The sequence below is a fragment of the Exophiala mesophila genome (genome assembly GCF_000836275.1).
Source record: "Exophiala mesophila strain CBS 40295 unplaced genomic scaffold supercont1.5, whole genome shotgun sequence".
Classification (NCBI taxonomy): Eukaryota; Fungi; Ascomycota; class Eurotiomycetes; order Chaetothyriales; family Herpotrichiellaceae; genus Exophiala; species Exophiala mesophila.
Window position 1 is genome coordinate 3,484,898 of NW_015622508.1, and position 19,533 is coordinate 3,504,430.

The following is a 19,533-nucleotide window of genomic DNA, read 5'->3' on the forward strand; positions in this document are numbered from 1 at the left end:
ACATGTGTTATAATTTGTAGCTTACCTTAGGTAAATAACAGCATGAACAAATGTGTGTACCTACCCAGCTACAGGCACTCCCTGTGCCCCGTGGCTCCGCAATGTCCTTGGGGCGACAGGTGCGGGCCGGAGCCTCCCCCGGGCGCCTCAAGCATCCACCAATAAGGACCCCACGCTTATTCCCGTCATGCCTATGGCCATGCCTAATGGCCATGTGTTGTTCAGCACTGGTACGCGTCAGTGACTCCATCGTCACAGCTCTCCAACTGTCCAACTGTTGGTCCAACAAATCCAACTCGTCGCCATTTACCAGCCACTTGACTTTACTGCCTCTGCCTCTGTATCTACTTCGTCCCCAGTCTCCGTGCTTTCTTCTGTGTTCGTTCCCTCTTTACCGTGCTCATCTTCTTTTGTAGCCTTTCTCTCCTGCGATCGCGTACCCTTCACGCTTCGCTCTCTTTTGGACATGATGTCGCAGTCCCCGCCATTGACTGTGCAAACCACCTCTCCTTTCCTCATGTCCTCTTTCAGCCATCTTGCCTCAAGTTGAAGAGTCGCCATCTAATACACTTTTCAAACGCCCATCTGAAACCCTGTTGGATCGCTTCTAGCGTCATTATCTGTGGGCGACAGCGTCCTAGCGCCCATACTTTGACGTCCTTGCGCACACGAACCCTCAGCCTAAGCCTACCAGCACAATTCAGCCATGGCCAACTCGATGAACCCAGTCAATCTCTACCATGACCCGTCCCTTGACATCTTGCTCTCCCAGAACAGGACTTCCTCTACCAAGAATACCAACTCATCTCGACGGCATAGCAATGGCCATCATCGCCGCCCCACCTCCGACAACCTCACCCACGAGCAGGTCATACCACCTCCCACCGCACCCGATGTCCCTCAAGGCCCCCCGATTTCATATCGAGGATTCGGCGGCACGGACCCAACTGTCCACAGATCCTTCTCCCAGCGAGTCAACGGACGTCCCTTCCCAAGAGAAGCTTTTGCAGACCAAGATTTAGCGACTACAAGTCAACAAACCACCCCGATCTCCTACCAGTCAGCCCACCCTTCGGATGAGGCTCCCACTGTAGCCCGTCGCAAACCTGTTCCCAACGAGACCCTACGTTTGACCACCACCAATCTCAATGGGAACCCTGTTCCTTACACTCAAGGGCAAGATCCCACTTCGTCTCGTGACCCTCGCTCCGTTTCGCTGCCCTCGGCGACTAGGTCACAATCCCAGCATACAGCAACTCCTTCTCGAGCGCACCATGAACCGCCTTCTGCAGTGACCAGGTCTAGTGCTTTTCAAAACGACTCTCAGAGACGTGACTGGGCTCCCGATCGCTCTCCTCTGCAAAAGTTGGAGGTGACACTCAATGACATCAGCAAGGAAGAAAAGCGAGCTCGCGTGCAAGAGGCTGAAATGCTCTTGCGTGAGCGGAACGCCAATCGCCAACTTCCATCGTCTACTATGGTGCCTTTGTTCCCCGACACAGAAGCCACGACATCGGCTACTGGAGGACAAGCAAGCGGACAGCAAGCTCCCCAAACAGAGTCGATGCCCCCTCCCACCCAGGACCATGCACTCGTCAGGAGCCTTAGTACCACCCAGCGTCAGCGACTCCAGCACAGCACAACTCTCGACAATCACCGTCCCGACGCCCGGAGATTGTCCGGTGAAAAGCATCCAGGCTTTGACTACACAATCTCAAGCACAGTCGCTTCACCACCTACCACTACCCGTGGCGAGAGTCGAAAATACCGCAGACAAGACCATACTGAGAATTCAACCCGCGGATACCCTTCTGATCACAGCCAGAGACCATTGGACGGTTCCCTACCACCCACGATAGGCGATCATCATCAGTTTGGTGTATCTGATGCAGAGCCGTTGTCTAAACCTTCCACAAGCCGGCGTTTGCCTGAAAACCAGCCACGTCCCATGTTGGAAACTCCAACAGCTGTACCAATGTCTCGGCGCGAGTTAGGCGATCGAGAGATGAACGCTTCTCACAAGGCCGCATTAGAAAAGCTCACCGCTGGAGCCGCTCCCAACGTTCGTAATGGCTCGCGCAAGCTTCAAAAGCCGCCTCCTGCCGTATTGGTCCCATCTGGTAATCGAACAGGAGCAGCAGCATTGTCAAGTAGGATACCCGTGCCCACTTCCGAACCACTCCATACTGCAGCAATTCCAACAGCACGAACAGCATCTAATGCAACTGCCCGAGCCATTGATTCTCACGTGAATCCCAGGAGCCAAGATCATCCGAGCACTCCTCCCACGGGAGTTGGCCCACAGCCATCGCCCCATCCGAGCAGCCCCAGGTCACCACCAGAAAGAGTCATCGATGTCACCAGGCAACGACAGCGGAAGTCAAACGTCTCATTCAAGGAACCTATGAAGAGACGCCCAGTTGACGAATGGAAAGAGGCCGGGATTGCGAGGCTTTCAGCTGTCGATTTCCTGACTACTGCTGATTCACCCCGAGAAAAAGCAAAGGCTTGGTGGGAACATCAGGGGTCCGCAGCAAGGCGTCGGAGCGTACCGAACAAGACCGCTGATCACACGAACTTCGATGCGTCAATTGATGATAAAACCGCAGAGTTCAGCCCCAAACTTTTCGTGCGTTGCGGCCCTTTGTTACGCTACACGGGTATAAAGACGCTCAAAAGCGATGCCGGTGATGGTAGTCGCGAAATATGGCGAGGGAGCGTTATGATTGTGACGCAGGACTCGCACTCGTCTTATGACCCTCCTCCCACCTTGCGCCTCTTTTCGCAACCACAAAGACTGCTCCCGCCGCCGCCTCAAATGGTCCACAGCGATGATTTAAGTCCAGAATATGTGGATCCCATTGCGGGGCTCACCAAATTATCCCGTACGGGACGTGCATTGTATGTTCGCCCAGTAGATCATCTGGAAGAAGGAAAAGACCTCTCCCACATCGAGAATGACGATGGCCTGTTTGAAAGCTCGCCAAGTCCTCTTGAAGGATTTGGCGCACAAAGCTCGACTACCAGAGCCAGAGCCAACAGAGTCCTGGATAACGATGGCGAGAGGCTTGGACGATATCAAGAAGTTCGAGGAGCACGGCTATATGCCGACCCGGACAGGGACGTCACCTTCTGGAGGTTCAATCTGGAGATAGAGTTGGGCGAGTCGCAAAAGCACATTGCCTATCGCATCAATGGTGGTCCTTCAGTGGGGTTCTGGGTGCCTGCGCATGGCGAAACCATGAATATCATGTTCCATAGCTGCAATGGTTTCAGCCTTGCGGTTAATCCGGACAATTTCAGTGGCCCAGATCCATTGTGGAGAGACGTTCTCAACACCCATCAGACGCGGCCATTTCATGTAATGATTGGAGGTGGAGATCAGATCTACAACGATCGGGTCATGCTTGACACACATCACTTCGGCGCCTGGACTCGCATGCGAAATCCCAATCACAAGCACAACGCTCCTTTTACCAACGAGATGAAAGAAGAGCTTGAGTCATTCTATCTCCACCGATACTCTACGTGGTTCTCTCAAGGCCTGTTTAGTATGGCTGCCAGCCAGATTCCCATGATCAATATTTGGGACGACCATGACATCATTGATGGGTTTGGGTCTTACCCAAACCATTTCATGGAGACGCCCGTCTTTTCAGGCTTGGGCAATGTAGCTTTCAAGTACTACATGCTTTTCCAGCATCAGAGTGTGCCTGAGGAGACAACTGCCCATGAGCCCAGCTGGCTGCTGGGGCACGAACCTGGACCTTTCATCAAGCAGTTGAGCAGAAGTGTCTTCATGCGTCTTGGAAAACATGTGGCATTCCTGGGGCTCGACTGTCGCACAGAGCGCATGCACGGTGAAGTTCTGAGTGTTGACACCATTGACGTCATTCTCGAGAGGTGTCGTAAAGAACTAATCGAAGGAGAGACCAAGCATCTTTTGTTGTTGCTCGGAATTCCCATAGCGTATCCCCGACTGGTGTGGTTGGAAAACGTGCTGACAAGTCGTCTTATGGACCCAGTCAAAGCTTTGGGTCGAGCAGGCATTATCAAAGGCGGTTTTCTGAACAAGTTCGACGGCGGCGTTGAAATCCTCGATGACTTGGACGACCACTGGACCTCCACCAACCACAAGAGCGAACGGAACGATCTCGTCAAAGATTTACAAGATCTTGCTGCCGAAAAATCCTGTCGGATATCAATATTGAGCGGGGACGTTCATCTGGGAGCGATTGGGCAATTCCACTCCAACCCGAAGCTGAAGATTCCCAAGGACAGGGATCATCGATATATGCCCAACGTCATTTCGTCAGCCATCGTCAATAGTCCGCCGTCGGATATGTTGGCCGACATCCTCAACAAGAGGAATAAGACGCATCACCTGGATAGGTACACAGACGAAAATATGATACCAATGTTTACTCACGACGTGGACGGTAAGAAACGAAACAACAAGCATATGCTTCCGCGAAGAAATTGGTGTTCGATCCGGGAATATGTCCCAGGATCTACGCCACCGCCATCTCCTCCAGACACGCCAGACATGTCAGACATATCCGGTAACGATGAGATTTTGGAAGGCTTGACGGACCAGAGGCCCCCAGCTCGACGCTTTTTATTTAGCAAGGAAGATGTGAGCCCACGCAATTTGCTGCGCAGGCTCAGCTCACGCCGTGCACCACCTAACTCATACCGCGATATGATGTATGAGCAAGGACGATCTGCCTCTCATGATGGCACCTTGCAAGCACAACACCGTGCACGCCCAAATAGTAGAAGTGTGTCGGACTCGCGACAATCTTCTGTCGAGTATGGAGCACAGACCAGGCCACGAGCGGCATCGTTGGACCACAATTCAAACCCGGCTCTCATGCGTCCGGGGGTCTTTATGCGGCGACCGACAAACCTCTCTGAGAAGGCAGCAAGAAAGGGCAATATACCCGCAGTGGATGCGGAAGGAAAAGAAATAGACGTCAACGACAGCATCAACCTCGCAGGTGGGTTGGATGTGGTCCTCAACATGGAAATCAGCCAGAAAGATCCCTCGGGAATCACTATGCCATACCGCTTACTCATCCCTGCCCTCTGGTATGATGGTAGTTCGGATCGTGAGAAACTGGATGAAGCTAGCGGGGTCGAGCGTCGGGCTCCAATTTTCTCCCGCTTTGGCTTTACTGGACGCCGTGGCCAAAAGGCCACACGGACAGGCGCAGACCACAATATGGCCCACACGGAGAGTGAGTACGAAAGCTATAGTGAGGAGGAAGAGATTCAGCAACGTACAGCCCAGCCACGACGAAGATTCAGCCTCTTTGGTAGCCGAAGGCCGAAGGAGCAGCCTTCTCTGAGTGGAACGGAATCCGACGAAGATGAACGAGACCCTGAGGGGGGAGCGGGACATCCCATCGCACCCCGGTACGGACAACCACCCCAGCGAACAGCTATTGCCCCAACTACGTCGACGAGAACTGCGCAAATTCCGCAGAATCCGACTGGTCCGGCCTCTCATGATGTGCTATATGATACCGAAAGGCGACCGCCACCGGACCACAACATCGACCCGAGAATGCACCCGAGCACGAGGCGGTCACTTACCATTACCTCTGAGGGCAACCGAAGGCATCAGCCAATGCGAGTGGACGGTTCTGCTAGGTCGACAAGCGACAGCTACACACGACTGTACCCAGAATCCCCAGTGACTGCAAAGCGAACTGATGCGGTACAGGCACTTGATGCCATACCTAGGGAGGAGAGCGGTAGCGAGGAACTGTATGAGGACTTCCCGCCTTCCAGGTCGGCAGCACTTGCTGGAAGTGTGCCTCAGAGGCGATTGAGCAAGCAGGAAAGAGTATTGGGAATATCACAATCCGACCCCCCGCTGCCAGCAATGCCACATCAACTTCGTGGAAACGGAATAATTGGCCGGGACCTCAATGGGCCGGTGCCAGCCCAGAGGATTGCCGCTAGTCATCAGCCAACAGGATACTCAGGCATCGAGGCATGGAAGGAACCGCGGCCGCGAAGAGGATTCAGTTTGAGGAAAGCCCGAGACTGGTTGGACGGCAGGGGGCGTGGGGACAAGGATGAATTTGATTGAGCTCGTCGATGGCGAAACTGTCCAGATAGCATCAGGTGGACAAAAGCAGGAACACTGACCCATTGCGGAAGGGAAGAGATCCTTGAGCAGACTTGGACTTGGTGACTAGATTTAGTGAAGAAATCAGGAATATAACGAAGTCAGAGATCCTACAGCAGTTGACTTGATGACTGGAATGAAGTCGAAAGAAAGACATGCACGTGCGGCGAAGTCTGACCACGTGATTATATTGCCGAATTTTTCCGAGTTCGCAAGTTTCCGGGTCGTTGCGTCTGACCCTCATGGCAAGGCTGTGCGTGTCTTGTGATGTCGAGTACCCACCGAGAGAACTGTAACAGTGGAAGGTGTAGAGAGTTCGATTTACGATTTGCCCACAATTGCCTCGTTGTAGTAGTGGCGAGCGAGCAGGTCGACTAAGCCGTGTGGCCGAAGCTCCACAAGTTGATGCTCCCGAAGAGAGCAGGACGCCGGCTACCCTTCCTTGTCGAATCCAGGGATGAGCCAGACAGTTGAAGGCATAGGAGATGAAATGTAGTACAGAAAGTAGTCATGACTTATTCCTCTGGGTTGACCAGGCAGGTTACTCAGCAGATATGGTGACTTGGGTTTTGTTTTATTCAAGTCAAGAACAGCAAAAGGCGAAGCACAAACAGGTAACAGGATATACATAGTAAAGTTGCTAAGCTTGGAGAAGATGAGATTGCATACATGGTGATTGGGCAGAGCATCTGTGGAAAGAATACAATACCATTTAACTTGGTACTGTTTGGTTTTTGGGAAGCTGTAACGTCCACATTGGAGCTGCCGGGTAGGTACATACCTCCTACCTCCTACCTCCTGCCTATTGTCGCTAGTATGAAATGTGATACGAGTTAGTGATTAATCGCCAGTCGACTCATTATTCGTACCTTACTGGGTTAAGAAGGTCCATGTACTTGCCTGCCTGGTAGAGGGATGATGAGTCATGTATGCAGTGAGTGAGGTCAGGTTGGTGATGCAGACAAACTATTATTGAAATGACTTTACACAGAGCTGAGCAACTGCACCTAGCAGACCTAGGCATCGACCCAATCAAGTACTAGTGGTAACATTACTAAGGGACCTGCACACAGGTAGAAGCACGCCCGCACGGCCCAGTGTCCAGGGGGGCCACTGGGGGGCATTCTTATTACGAGTTATTAATCGATGGTTTGGAGCGACGTTATTCGGGGTTTCGGGTTAGACTTGAATTCCAGATCCCCGGACCTTTCTCTTATAGGCTGCAGGTGCCATCTAGCGTACCCTGCAGGGACCAAGACAGCTAGGAGTAGGTAGGGAAGGTAGGCAGCTAGGCGACCACCCACTCATTATTCTCGCAATACGGAGTAGTAATGCAATGGCATGTGGACGAATTAAGGATAGATTCCGCTGAGCCCGTGGAGTTTGCTGCACAAGGTTCCAGCCAGAGCTATTCTTGAACCCCGACTGAGGTTACGAAACTGACGAGTCCATTATCATTCCCCGGTCGGACAGGAGCAACGTCGCCCTGACGGCTGATTCCTCGATAACGGTCCTGGAACCCCTGTAATCCTCGTGCTTTACCCCATCCGCCACACGGATGCTTCGCTGCCTCGTGCCTCTTCCATTTCAGCATCGGATGGGACCCCGGGCTCCATAGATTGACAAAAAGCCTCGCCGTCCCAGGTCCTGCCTGTCATGCGTATTCGTATATTAAGGTTGCTCAGCATCCCATATGCTTGCCTCATTCCCAGCTCGGTGTCGAACCACCTCCCAAATATTATTTTTACCTCGTCACCTCATCACCTCTTCAGTTAATCCCATTGATGACCAACACCCTTTCCCATCATGAATTCTTCGCGGGCAACATTACTTCCCTCCCTAACCACCAACATCTCCCGTGTTGCCAGCAAAGGTCTTTACTGCAGTACCGCCACCACAGGCTTGCGAGCAAGTTATTCTGCCCTCAGACCTTTGGCCTCGTCGAGGCACCGGAACTTCTCAACTTCGCAAAAGACTCAGCTTGATTTCTTCCCTCCTCCAAAGAACCTCCCCAACATTAAAATCACGTACGTCAATGAGAGCCTACATCTTTCCATGCATGAACCACTGACATTGCTCACGACAGGCCCCCATCATGGCCGCACCCACCTGCCAGCGAGGAACAGCTGAACAAGATTGAGGTCGCTCACCGAGAGACAAGGACTCTGTCGGACTCGGTGGCATACAACACTGTACGGTTCCTACGCTGGGGCACCGACTTATTCACTGGCTACCGCCACGACCCCAACAAACCATACATTATGAGCGAACGCAAGTGGCTGATCCGATTCATCTTCCTCGAAACTGTTGCAGGGGTGCCGGGTATGGTGGGAGGGATGCTTCGGCATCTGCGCAGCTTGAGACGGATGAAGAGGGATAACGGCTGGTACGTCAATGTCAAACACAGTCCAGGCAGAAAGTGAAAGATTGCTCACATACGCAACAGGATCGAAACCCTTCTCGAAGACGCATATAACGAACGCATGCACCTGTTGACATTTCTCAAAATGGCCGAGCCGGGTTGGTTCATGAAGCTCATGATCCTCGGCGCACAGGGAGTCTTTTGCAACGGCTTTTTCTTCGCCTACCTCATCAACCCTACCATCTGCCATCGCTTTGTCGGCTATCTCGAAGAAGAGGCCACCAAGACATACAGCTATGCCATTGAGGATCTTGACTCCGGCAAATTACCCGCGTGGGAAACCCTGCAGGCACCAGATATTGCCGTCAAGTATTGGAACATGCCCGAAGGCCATCAGACCATGAGAGATCTGTTGTTGTACATCCGAGCAGACGAAGCCAAGCACCGAGAGATCCATCATACTTTGGCAAATCTCAAGGCCGAAGACCCCAATCCATTCGTGTCGGTCTACAAGGACCCCACTAAGCCTCATCCTGGCCCAAGTATTGAGCATATCAAATCAAAAGGCTGGGAAAGAGAAGATGTTATTTGAGGAAGTTGGATCATGTGCCATTAGACTTTTGGGAGTTTCGCACAGGTTTTACCACAAATGATAAATGCTATCTACATAGCGGACGAATTGAGATGATTATTTGTAACAGCAACAGACAGAAGCGTACGGAGTACTGTAAAACAGCCGTGAAGAGTCTTTGTTTTGACGATTTCCTTGCGAGTTAAAAGGTGGGGTGTCACTGGTGGGTACTGATGTCAACCTGCATGGCCTGGCGCTGAGATACTTTGATACCCGTGGTGGAAGAGATGAACCATGGACGCGTTTGGGGACGATCATTGGTATTTTGATCCCAAAGCGATGCCGCTAGGGCAGCACAAGCCTGTTACTTGTGGGGGTCTACTTATCCGCAGAGGTCTTAGCCTCCAGGGTTCCAGGTGGTGACAACATGATGAATGGTCAATTATTGGAGGTTCCTCGTCAGGCATCTGATTAGACTTGGAGCTAATCCACGCAAGCTTGAAGGATGGACGTGTCGTCCGTCGCGTTAGAAAAATACCCGAATGCAGAGTCCGTGGATGAGCAGCGTGAGTGGGCGCGACTATTGCCTACTGTGAACTGGTGCCTGATGCCTCATGACCAGCCATCTCTCATTCATGATCAGGTGCCATGTTCAAATAGAAAACTTGGATGCCACTGGCATTACCAGCCACCGAATTTTAAATATTATGGTGTGTGGGTGTAAATGAATGGCGCCGCTCTATGCCTATCGCGTAAAGGACGAATCCATTTGACCTGAACAAATTGGATGCTCGTCTATCTGGCTACGGAGTACATCTTGGATCCAAAACAAACTAGCTGGCCAGACAAACAAGCACCAAGTCGTTTTAGGACAGCAATAGCTGGGAATGTCTCTTGTCTCTGTGTAGCCTTGTAATAAGGAACAGGCTCAGACGTCCTTGTGCAGCAGTACAATTATTAAATGCCTGCGCAGTGGTCGAGGACTGAAAACCTCGCTAATAAGTTACGAAGAGTACGAGTAGTGACAAAGAAACGTACCTACCTAGAGGTACCTCATGTAGGCCTACGAGTACTGTGCACGTATGTCCAGGCTGACCCTGGGATGAATTACATGTCCAACTCGTCCGTAAATCCTGATCTTAGGCGGTCAGCAACCCCCCGTGCCCCCCAAATCCCCGTTTTCGCAGCAACTTCGCAGTCAAACCCTCTCCTACCACGCCGCCAACGCTAAGCCACAACCGACCCCAAAACTCAACTTTTAACCTCACCTCATGCGGAATCTCCATCTCCATCTCCATCTCCATCTCCATCTCCATCTCCATCTCAATCAACAGTCCAGTTGATCCGTCAACCACGTCGATATCTGACATCAATCCACCACCGTGAAACAAAAACACCTCATCCACTCATCTCCCCTTTCTCATTGTGCCCTACCAGACCTCCTCGTCGACCCAACGCCGTCAATCAACGCCTTGTCCTTGCTCAGCCCCGAGTCACTCTATCATATGAACATCACCGCGACATCACCGTTGGCTTCAGCCTCAACTGGCGGACCTCCTACTGTTGCTCCTCCCCTCCTCCAAACATAGTCACGTCGAGCCGGTTGCGCCTGCTGTCTGGCATGACCTCAGCGGTCCGCCGTCCATCCATGGTGGAAACGCAGAGCGAATTCGACTTCCACCAACTCCTCGTCCCCACCCCTACCAACGATGTCCCCCCTCGACACTCCCCTTCTGCCTCCTCGGGGCCCAGCAGCGATGCCGGATCTTTTGTCATCCCGGACAGCTTGTCTCGGAGCAATTCAGTCTACTCCTTCTCGAGGGCTTCCTTCAGCAGTCAACTCGCCAGCCTCACGTCCATGAGTTTACCTCAGGCCGAGTCTCTCGCCGCCACCGTTGTCTCTCTTCCCACCGCTCGAAAGGCCACCAAGGCTCTCTTCAACGCCGCTGAGCAGATCCAAACCTGGAACAGAAAAGCTCTCAAAGTTCTCGGGAATCTTGACGCTGACGAGGATGTTGAATGGGCTGCGGCTGCCGGAAGACTGGGTCTTGACGAGACGGAGAAGACAATCAACAAGTTTGAGAATCTCATTAACGTCTATGTTATCTCCATTGAGGAATTACAGTCACGCCCCGACATCGCCGACGCCAAGGCAGAAGAGTTACAGGCCGTGGTCGAGCAGATGGAAATCACCTTGATAGGCTGGGAGAATGTCAGGAAAGATTTGAGGAAGATCCATCAACAAGTCGAGTTGGCTATGGAATGGGAGGAACTATGGGCCAAGGTCTTGGGTGATGTCGGCGCTGAGATGGACAGTCTCAGCCAGTTGGTCTTTGAGATGGAGGAAAAGCGCCACGCGGCCTACCAGACACAGACACAGAGCGGACCTAGTCAAGCCATCGACTTGAACGAGTTGGAGAGCTTCATCGACGAGCCATCCCAAAAGCGCACCACTCCCAATTCCCGCTTCAGCCTGCCCCCCTTCGAGTCCTCCCCCTTGGGATCCCCCATCATTGAAAATCCCGCCGACGATTCAAATCTGCTGGCCCTCTTTGCGCGCATGCAGCCACTTCGAGCCTCTCTCGACTTTTTGCCTATGAGGTTGTCCATGTTTCAAGCCCGGGCCGAAAAGGTCTTTCCCGTCGCGTGCAAGGAATTGGATGAGAAGAGAGCGCGCCTGGAGACCAATTGGACTGACCTTTCCAAGGAGGCCGAAAATTTGAGACGTGAGCTGAGCGAGGACCGCTGGGTGATCGTCTTCCGCAACGCAGGTCGGCAGGCCCAGAAGATGTGCGAGTCGGTCGAACGAAGTATTGTCAAGGTGCAGGAGGCAATCAATGAGGGGTATCAATCGATCAACCCTGCCGCGCTTGCCAAGCGAATCGAGAGCTTTGAAGCAAAGAAGATGCACTATGGTCCCGCCATCAGCAGGGTTTTAGCCATCATCCACAAGGGTCTCAAAGATCGGCTGACGGTCAATGGAGAAATTCTGCGCTTGCACAAAGACCTGTCATCAAGGATGCGCGATCTCACCGACACGATGGAAGATCTAGAAACCTTATTGGAACCCTACTCGACTCGGCAAAATTCGAAATTGCGCGAGTCGATATCCAGCATCGTTTCAGCAGACCGTTCCTTTACGAGCACTTTTGCCAGCACCCCGGGGAGTTCTCCCCCGTCGTCAGTTGACCTGCCGCCACAGCGATCCGAGTCTCATACTCCCAAATATGGCCTCAATGGGTACACGAAGCCGAGAGCGCCATCGACAAGCCGCCCGGCGCCAGCCAACTCATCCAATAGACGAAGCTCCGTGCTGTCACATCAACGACGACCAACGACGCCAATGACAGGGTCGAGCAGTAGTGTGATGCGCCGGACGGCATCACCCCTCCCTGGCCCACCTTCAGTATATCGTCAAGGTTCCTATACACCTCCCGTAGCGTCAGTCACAAGGCCAGGGCCAACGCCACTAGCCAACAAGCCTCGGTGGTCGGCCGTGGTCAAAACTGACAGCAGTGGGTTGGCCCCAACGTATCGTTCATCGTCGACGGCGACTCCGTCGACAGCGAAAAGATACACACCCAGGTCCATTTCGTCGAGTACGGCATTGCCTCTTCGGAGCCCCCTCAGTCGGGAGGCGTCCGCCTCCCCCACGTCGGTGGTGTCATCATTATCAAAACGTGACAGCCAGCAGTTCAAATCATTTGCTGAAAGAGTCGCGGATCCTGCTCCGGTCAGAGGATCTGGATTACTGGATCCCGTGCCGTACCACCGCGGCCGCAACAGCAGTGCGCCCATGGGGACCATCAGATCGCCATCGTCGCTTGCGGTCCACAGCCAGCAAAAGCCGACCATGAGTGGCATGACCAGGCCACCGTCATCACTCAGCCGGAGTTACGGCCCCTCTCAGACTCTGCCGTTGCGCAGCACAACTCACAATTCCAGGGTGGATTTGAGGGGCGATGGTCGTCACGTGCCGAGTTCTCTTCATTCGGATGAGATGGATCCACCTAGTGAGACGGAAGAAGATGCTATCACGGATCCGAACTCGAGTCCGCTGTCGAAAAGGACTATTACACGACCGAGCAGTGTGATGGCGATGAACGGCAAGAACAAGAGAATGTCGTTGTTACCGGTGCCCAAAGGGAGCGGCCGGCAAAGCTCTTTGGGAACGAGAATCTGACGGGGCTCACATGGGGCTTTAGGGTTGATGGCGTGAAGCGCCGATACTGCGGCTGCAGAGCCCCGCGAGGAGCATGGAGGAGTGCATTGAGGAATTGCGTGAATGCTTGCCATATTGGAAGTAGAAGCAGGTGTGCCAGGGTGTGTTGTAGGTTTTCGGTGTGCACAGGAAAGGGCATTCTTCAGCGACAGTCGAGTTCAAGCAAGCGAGTTTGATTGATATTCATTTTTCCTTCTTGGGGCCATGTCATATATTTCTCATGTTTACGACGAAGTGGTGCGCAGGTGGCTAGGTTCGGCGATGACCTCTTTGTTCATGTCCAACGTCAAATGTGCAAAAACCAGGCTGAGGTTGCCATAGCGCGGAGAGAACCGCCCATTGGATCCAAGAGCTGATCCATCCATTTGTCATGTAATGCGTAGGGTTGATGCGGACGAGGATGTTCTTACAAACAACCCATGTCCAGTGGCAAAAATAGACACGCAAACGAGTTCGTGGTTGCAGACCAGTATACTGTTCGGTTCGAGCACTTCACTTGTCTGATGAGTTGTTTCTATGCTGTGTTTAGAGATGATCATTAAACGTCTACCTGACTTACTACGGTGCTACAAGCTTGACAATCTTTGAGACACGAGAGAAAACAAACGGTAGACACAGAGAACCGCGAGGACAGAGCGTAGAGTGGAGAGCGAGCGTGACTTCCTGAAGCTTATATTTTGTCGCGAACGCGTCAGGAGTCGCGTCATGGGCAGGAGCCACCTATTCTCTTTGCCACACTCGCCTATCAGAGTGAGTATCTCAATCTTTGTCATTTCTCTGTATACGATTATTCTACCACTCGGGCTTTTAGAAAAAGATGGATCGGAGTGACAGTAGTCTTTAAGCGTATTGATATCCCAGCCCTCCTTGAGGACCTGCAGAGAATCGGGATCTATCTGGTCAACGTGCATACGCCACGAGCCTTCTCCCCTTAGGGTCCGTGCGCAAGTAGGTTATCCCTGGCCTATAGCGGCTCTCGGCTGTTCCGTTTCTACATAGGGATATATCTGTTAACTCCTGAACCCCTCGAGCTTGACACTTGACAACTACTTGACGTGCTGCCAGCGCGATATCAAGAATTGGTACACCTTTCCACCCACAGATTCTTCTCCCTACTCGACGAAAAACCTCCAATGAGATATCTTGTCAAGCTTCGTCTTTCACGCTTGCGCTGGATCGCCGTGTATTCAATCCATCACCAGGCGTCAAAGATTGGATGATAAGCAGGAATGATCGCTTCTTCCCCTTCTGACTGAAACTCGCAAACATTTCTTTTTGTGGTCCAGTTGAGCTTCCCATGTTATGGCGGTCCATCGCTGGGCAATCGCCGTGTCAGGTGTCAATGATCCAGATACTTCGCTGGCTAACTCATCACTGCACTTCTCCTATTCGAACCAAAAGGAGGTCAAGCTCGGTCCGACAGTTTGACACCCGTCTGCCTCTTTGCTTGATTTCTGACGTGCAGAAGATGCGCACACCTTGGTCTGCACATCTTCCATCCATATGTCTGTCACACCATTTCCTGGTGTCTCTTTCTCCTTCGTATTCTATTCCCACTAAGCAAGCGTTTGTTGTTTCAATCCTCATCTGCCCGTGACCCTACAGCCTCCCTGACCATTCACTCCAATATTGCGGCGCGGGCACCACCTCAATCATGTTCAAGCCCGGTGAAGCCGAGTCTCAATCAACGGGACAAGGAGTGCCTATCATCTTTGGCCGGGCCATGATGCTTTTATCTAAGCGGATAGTAATCCTTTGTGCGGCTTTGGTCATTTTCACACTGGGCTTCCGGCATGTCAATGAGCAGAATGAAATAAATGTACGACGTTCCTCCCACCACTGCTCCTTTGTCACCCTCTGACTCTCTCCTAGTTGTGGTCCTCGACTGCATCGAAATCGTCGACAAATCCATATCCTTCGCCTCACCAGGACGGCGCCCCTACGGAAGATGTCGAGGATCTCGGAGCCTTTCGACGTCGAAACATCCAAGGCTTTCAGAATACCGGAGTACCTGGAGGGGCAGCTTTAGGACACAATTTGACGTGCTCAACCCTGACACACTCGGCCGAGATCGGTGTGCAGGATTCCTTTTATCTCTACGACGATCTGATTGAGGTTGCCGCCGAATTAGATGGTCACCCCATGGTTGAATATACAGATGGATCTGCAGGCAGAAATGGCGGCGGCTCCTTTGCCCTCGCAGACTTGGTCACTACTTCATGGAGCCGCCTCGCCACCGCCTGCACCTTCATGCCAGACTATGGCGTCTACCTGTGCGTGTCACGCATCATTTTCCATCCAGATGGACATAGGAATCGATGTCGCATGAGCTTTCTCCGAGGCCAGATTTACAGCGACAAGTGGGTCCATCTCCACGGGCACAAGATTGTGTGGAAAGAGCAAGAAATCACTTTTCCCAAAGTCTTTGATACGAGCTCCGAGTACAAACTAGGAGGCGAGTATTATGGTCCTGAGGATGCACGCATCATCATCGAAGAAGGCGTCGAGGGGGCCGAGCCCGTGGTTGTCTTCAACATGATCACCTCCTTGTCCGATTGGAAGCGGGCCATGTGGATTTTCCGGCCATTCTCGCAAACATCTACAATCTTGACAGTCAAGGACACTGAAAGGCCCAAAAAGGAGAAGAATTGGGCCCCATTCTTTGTCAAGGACCTCGACGACCCACTCCAAGACAAGAAGGTTGCACGGCAGCCCAGCAAACATATCCACTTTATCTGGCGATTCGAGCCGTTGACCATTCTTAAATGCCAACTCCTGACCGGAATGTGTGATATTGTCTTTGTCCAAGATGTCGATCAAGGTCTCTTAAGCACACATGGCGATTATGACGGAAGCTTGAGAGGCGGAACACAGTTTCTACCCATTCCCGCCTCCGTAACACCGCCGAGCACACGAGACCGCATCTTCCACAAACAGAGCTCTCCAATGCTTCAATCATTTGTCGCGTTCCCTCGGACCCACCTTGAAAATGCTGGTGGTTGCAGCCGCGCCGTCTACCGACCTGAGTTGGTCGTTTTAACCACGAACACCACCCACTTCTACCTCTCATATGGCTCTGGTGCCTTGGACTTTGGTCCTGGTGCGATCATGAGTGAGGAGGTCCTAGCAGACCCATGCAATCGCGGGCGCATCATGATCACCAACAGCATTGCCCGATGGGAGCCCAACGTCCCGATGTCCGATGGCAAGACGTCAGACGTCATGACGTTGACACTCTCCGTCGATGATGCCACAGTTCAGGTGGCCAGACTGAGCGGGATTTGGAGTCTTATCCGCGGTCTTCCTTCGATGTCGCGATACTTTAGTCAGACGGGGCATCTTCCCGAGGAAGATTTCGCTTTGATTGAGCAGTTCGGGGATGATGACGACAGGGAACTGTTGCAAAGCCTGGACCCATTTTCGCGGGTTTCGGCGGTTGGGTGGGACATCAGAGCATGTCTGGAGGAGGCAGCTCTGGCGTATGTGGGCGGCCACATCCTCCAAGTTGACGAGGCCGTCTTACAGGCCGAAGCCGAGCAAGCGAAGAAGCTTGAAGAAGAAAAGAGGCAAAGGGAGGAAGAAGAAGCAGCAGCAAAGAAGCAAAAGGAAGAAGAAGAAAAGGCAAAGAAGGAAAAACTTGAAGAAGACAAGGCGAAAAAGCTGCTTCTCCCTCCCACGTGAATGTGTGGGCTATCGGACCTGTGATATGGAAATGGATAGATCTGTCAATATTGTCAACTGTGTGGTTCAATCCGACCGAGTCAAAGCCGGCCAATGCTGCGATATATGCTTATATGTTTAAAAGGAATACTGAGGTGTTGTATTGCAATTGCCATGAGATTGATGGAAAATAAACCAAATGCTGCACGGCCCCGAGGCATGCTATGCAAACAAGTATTGCTAAAATCATTAACCATTCTTTCGTTTTGCGCCATTTGGAGAAGACTCGGTCAATAAGAGCTGGCCACCAAAGTGGCTTCCAGACCTGACGTGTGAAGACCCTGCCACCACACTCTCCCCGCGCCTCCTGGGTTCCATTGGCCGCGGAACCGAATCGGATCTAGAGTCTTCCACGTCGGCACCTTTGGTGACCCAACTCTCAACTGAGCGTGCAAAGCTCACACATGGAATGTCAACAAATCGCCAGAATAGATCTGACAGCCAGAAACACGTCGTCCCAACAAATGCCCACCCAATGAGGTGGGCCAAGACCTTCTGCCAGTTCGGGACTGCGGACCACCACTCAAGATTCAACTCGACACTATTGGGAGTCCATGTGGCCAGTCGCAGCGACCAGGGAAGGATGCTGTACCCCAGGGACTTGATCACAGTGCCGTGAACGAGATACAATGCATATGAAATCTTGCCCAAGTACGCAACGAAGGGGTTGTTGAAGATGGGCCCCAGCGAAGGGCAGGCTGCAACACTCCACACCGTGAGAACGGCGCCAACGAACAAGATTGAGTCGTCAACCGCGACGATTCCCCAGTTATGAACCAGCGTAGGGAGCCAGTTGGGAGTTTCCTGAATCTCTTGCGGTGAAGATATCATGAAGACTCCAGCCACGAAAAGGAAAGCCCACATGACCTTGTAGAAGAGATTGGGGAGGTGAAGGATGCGGCTGGAGCCAGTTGGCTGTTTCTCGTTGACAAAGTCCGGCAAGGCGTCTTTGTATTGCGAGTAATAGGAGGCCCGAATAAGGTCGAGCTCGGCGCAGACCATGCCAGCGAAGAAGAGCGAGGTGTACAGGCGAAAGGTGTAGATCGAATAGAAGCAGAGCACAGTGATGAGAAGCATTCGGAGAAGGCTTCGCATCCTGGATGTCGTTACCAAAACAGCAAACACCACCATGCTGCTACGGAATTCTTTTGGGATCGTCCATTGGTGGTCGTCATACATGAAGTAGTGCAACACATCCGTGTCCTTGTCGAAGGGAATCGTGGCACTGAAAAGGAACTCGACGTTTGCCAAATATCCCTTCAACTGGTCGTGGAGGCCCAGTCGCGGTGGAGGTTCCTCCTTGAGAAAGACAAAATGGCGATAGTGTGCGTAAATCTGAGCAGATCGATCATAGAGGCCGAAATAAGTCAGCCAACAGGCGACGAAGCTTACAACGAGGCATGGCAAGTACAGGCGCATGGCTCTGCGGAGGAAGGAGGAAGAAATTGATTTCTGAAAGTCGAGCCAGGACTTTGATCGGATCAGTTTCAAGGGTTTGTAACTGAGGACGTAGCCGGAAATGACGAAGAAAAGGAAAACGGCAGCCTTGCCGTACCACAAAAGTCGAATAAAAGGAACTCGCATGATCCACACTTGCGTCCGAACGGACTGATAACAGATGACATAGTGTTCGTTGAAGACAAAGAGACAGGCGAGTCCTCTAAGTCCGTCGAGGGCAGCAATTCCAGACTTGGAGGGTGTGGTGGCCGCATGGTTGGTGATGAAGCTGGGCACCAACCCGGACATGAGTCGTAGTGAGCATCCCAAGACATCCAAGTGATAAGATGGCAGTTTAGGTACCAGGTACGACCTGGCTGCCGGAACTGAAGGGCCTCCGGTTAGAGGAGCAGTTTCGTTGCTCTCATCCTCGAGGTCAGCGTACTGCTCATCTGGTTGAGACTTTGGTTCTGCCATGGTGGGCGCCGCAGCGAAGTTCGAGGAGGCTCAATGGTGCTGACTTGGCCGGGCATCGTCTTCTTAATAAGGTTACATCGGAAGCGCAGTGTGAGTTGAGCCCTAGAGCAGTTGGTTTAGGGGCTTGACGTGTGTCAACACATACAAGCGCCGAATTCTTCTGGTGCAACAGCTGTCATTGCCTGACATCGTTGAAGACAATCTCAGAATTTGGGCCATTGGCTGAAAGTATGCCCTCAGGCCAGGTGGGTGCTACCTGTGGCCCCGGTTAGGCACGGCACGACTCTGTTATCACATTCTCCAGACCACAAAAAAGTGGTCAGCTACCAATGTGATTTTGATGACGAACAATGGACGAAAAATGTGGTGGGTGAGCGCTGCTGCTGGAGTGAGCAAGGACGCTTTGCTTCCAACGGGTATCTTTGGATTACTTTTGGTTGGGAGTCATACGCATGGTGATGATGGCAGCCGCACCTGTGTACCAGTCACTCCTATTGAGGCTTGCATTTGTCTACATACCAACCTGCGGTCTATATTCTATATAGGCTCAACCAGTCATGTTTGAGGTTGAAGGGATTCAAGGGGGCGCCATGGGCTCCTTTTAG

General features: G+C 52.4%; 5 protein-coding genes across 5 annotated transcripts; 4 read left to right on the plus strand and 1 right to left on the minus strand.

Moving 5' to 3' along the window:
• Positions 1–312: 312 nt before the first annotated feature.
• Positions 313–6,317, plus strand: PV10_07920 (uncharacterized protein). The gene has a single exon (XM_016372879.1). The coding sequence runs from the start codon at positions 707–709 to the stop codon at positions 6,098–6,100; it is 5,394 nt and encodes a 1,797-aa protein (XP_016222211.1). The 5' UTR covers positions 313–706; the 3' UTR covers positions 6,101–6,317.
• A 1,302-nt stretch (positions 6,318–7,619) lies between these two features.
• Positions 7,620–10,131, plus strand: PV10_07921 (uncharacterized protein). Its single transcript, XM_016372880.1, has 3 exons — positions 7,620–8,166; positions 8,226–8,525; positions 8,586–10,131. Exons 1-3 carry the CDS (start codon positions 7,946–7,948, stop codon positions 9,091–9,093), a joined length of 1,029 nt encoding a protein of 342 aa, XP_016222212.1. The 5' UTR covers positions 7,620–7,945; the 3' UTR covers positions 9,094–10,131.
• Positions 10,132–10,350: 219 nt separating this feature from the next.
• PV10_07922 (uncharacterized protein) lies at positions 10,351–13,763 on the plus strand. The gene has a single exon (XM_016372881.1). The coding sequence runs from the start codon at positions 10,694–10,696 to the stop codon at positions 13,253–13,255; it is 2,562 nt and encodes an 853-aa protein (XP_016222213.1). The 5' UTR covers positions 10,351–10,693; the 3' UTR covers positions 13,256–13,763.
• Positions 13,764–14,868: 1,105 nt separating this feature from the next.
• Positions 14,869–17,110, plus strand: PV10_07923 (uncharacterized protein). Its single transcript, XM_016372882.1, has 2 exons — positions 14,869–15,113; positions 15,167–17,110. Exons 1-2 carry the CDS (start codon positions 14,949–14,951, stop codon positions 16,973–16,975), a joined length of 1,974 nt encoding a protein of 657 aa, XP_016222214.1. The 5' UTR covers positions 14,869–14,948; the 3' UTR covers positions 16,976–17,110.
• A 93-nt stretch (positions 17,111–17,203) lies between these two features.
• PV10_07924 (uncharacterized protein) lies at positions 17,204–18,928 on the minus strand (the record flags this gene model as incomplete). The annotated part of the gene is made up of 1 exon (XM_016372883.1): positions 17,204–18,928. One exon carries the CDS (start codon positions 18,926–18,928, stop codon positions 17,204–17,206), a length of 1,725 nt encoding a protein of 574 aa, XP_016222215.1.
• Positions 18,929–19,533: the final 605 nt, after the last annotated feature.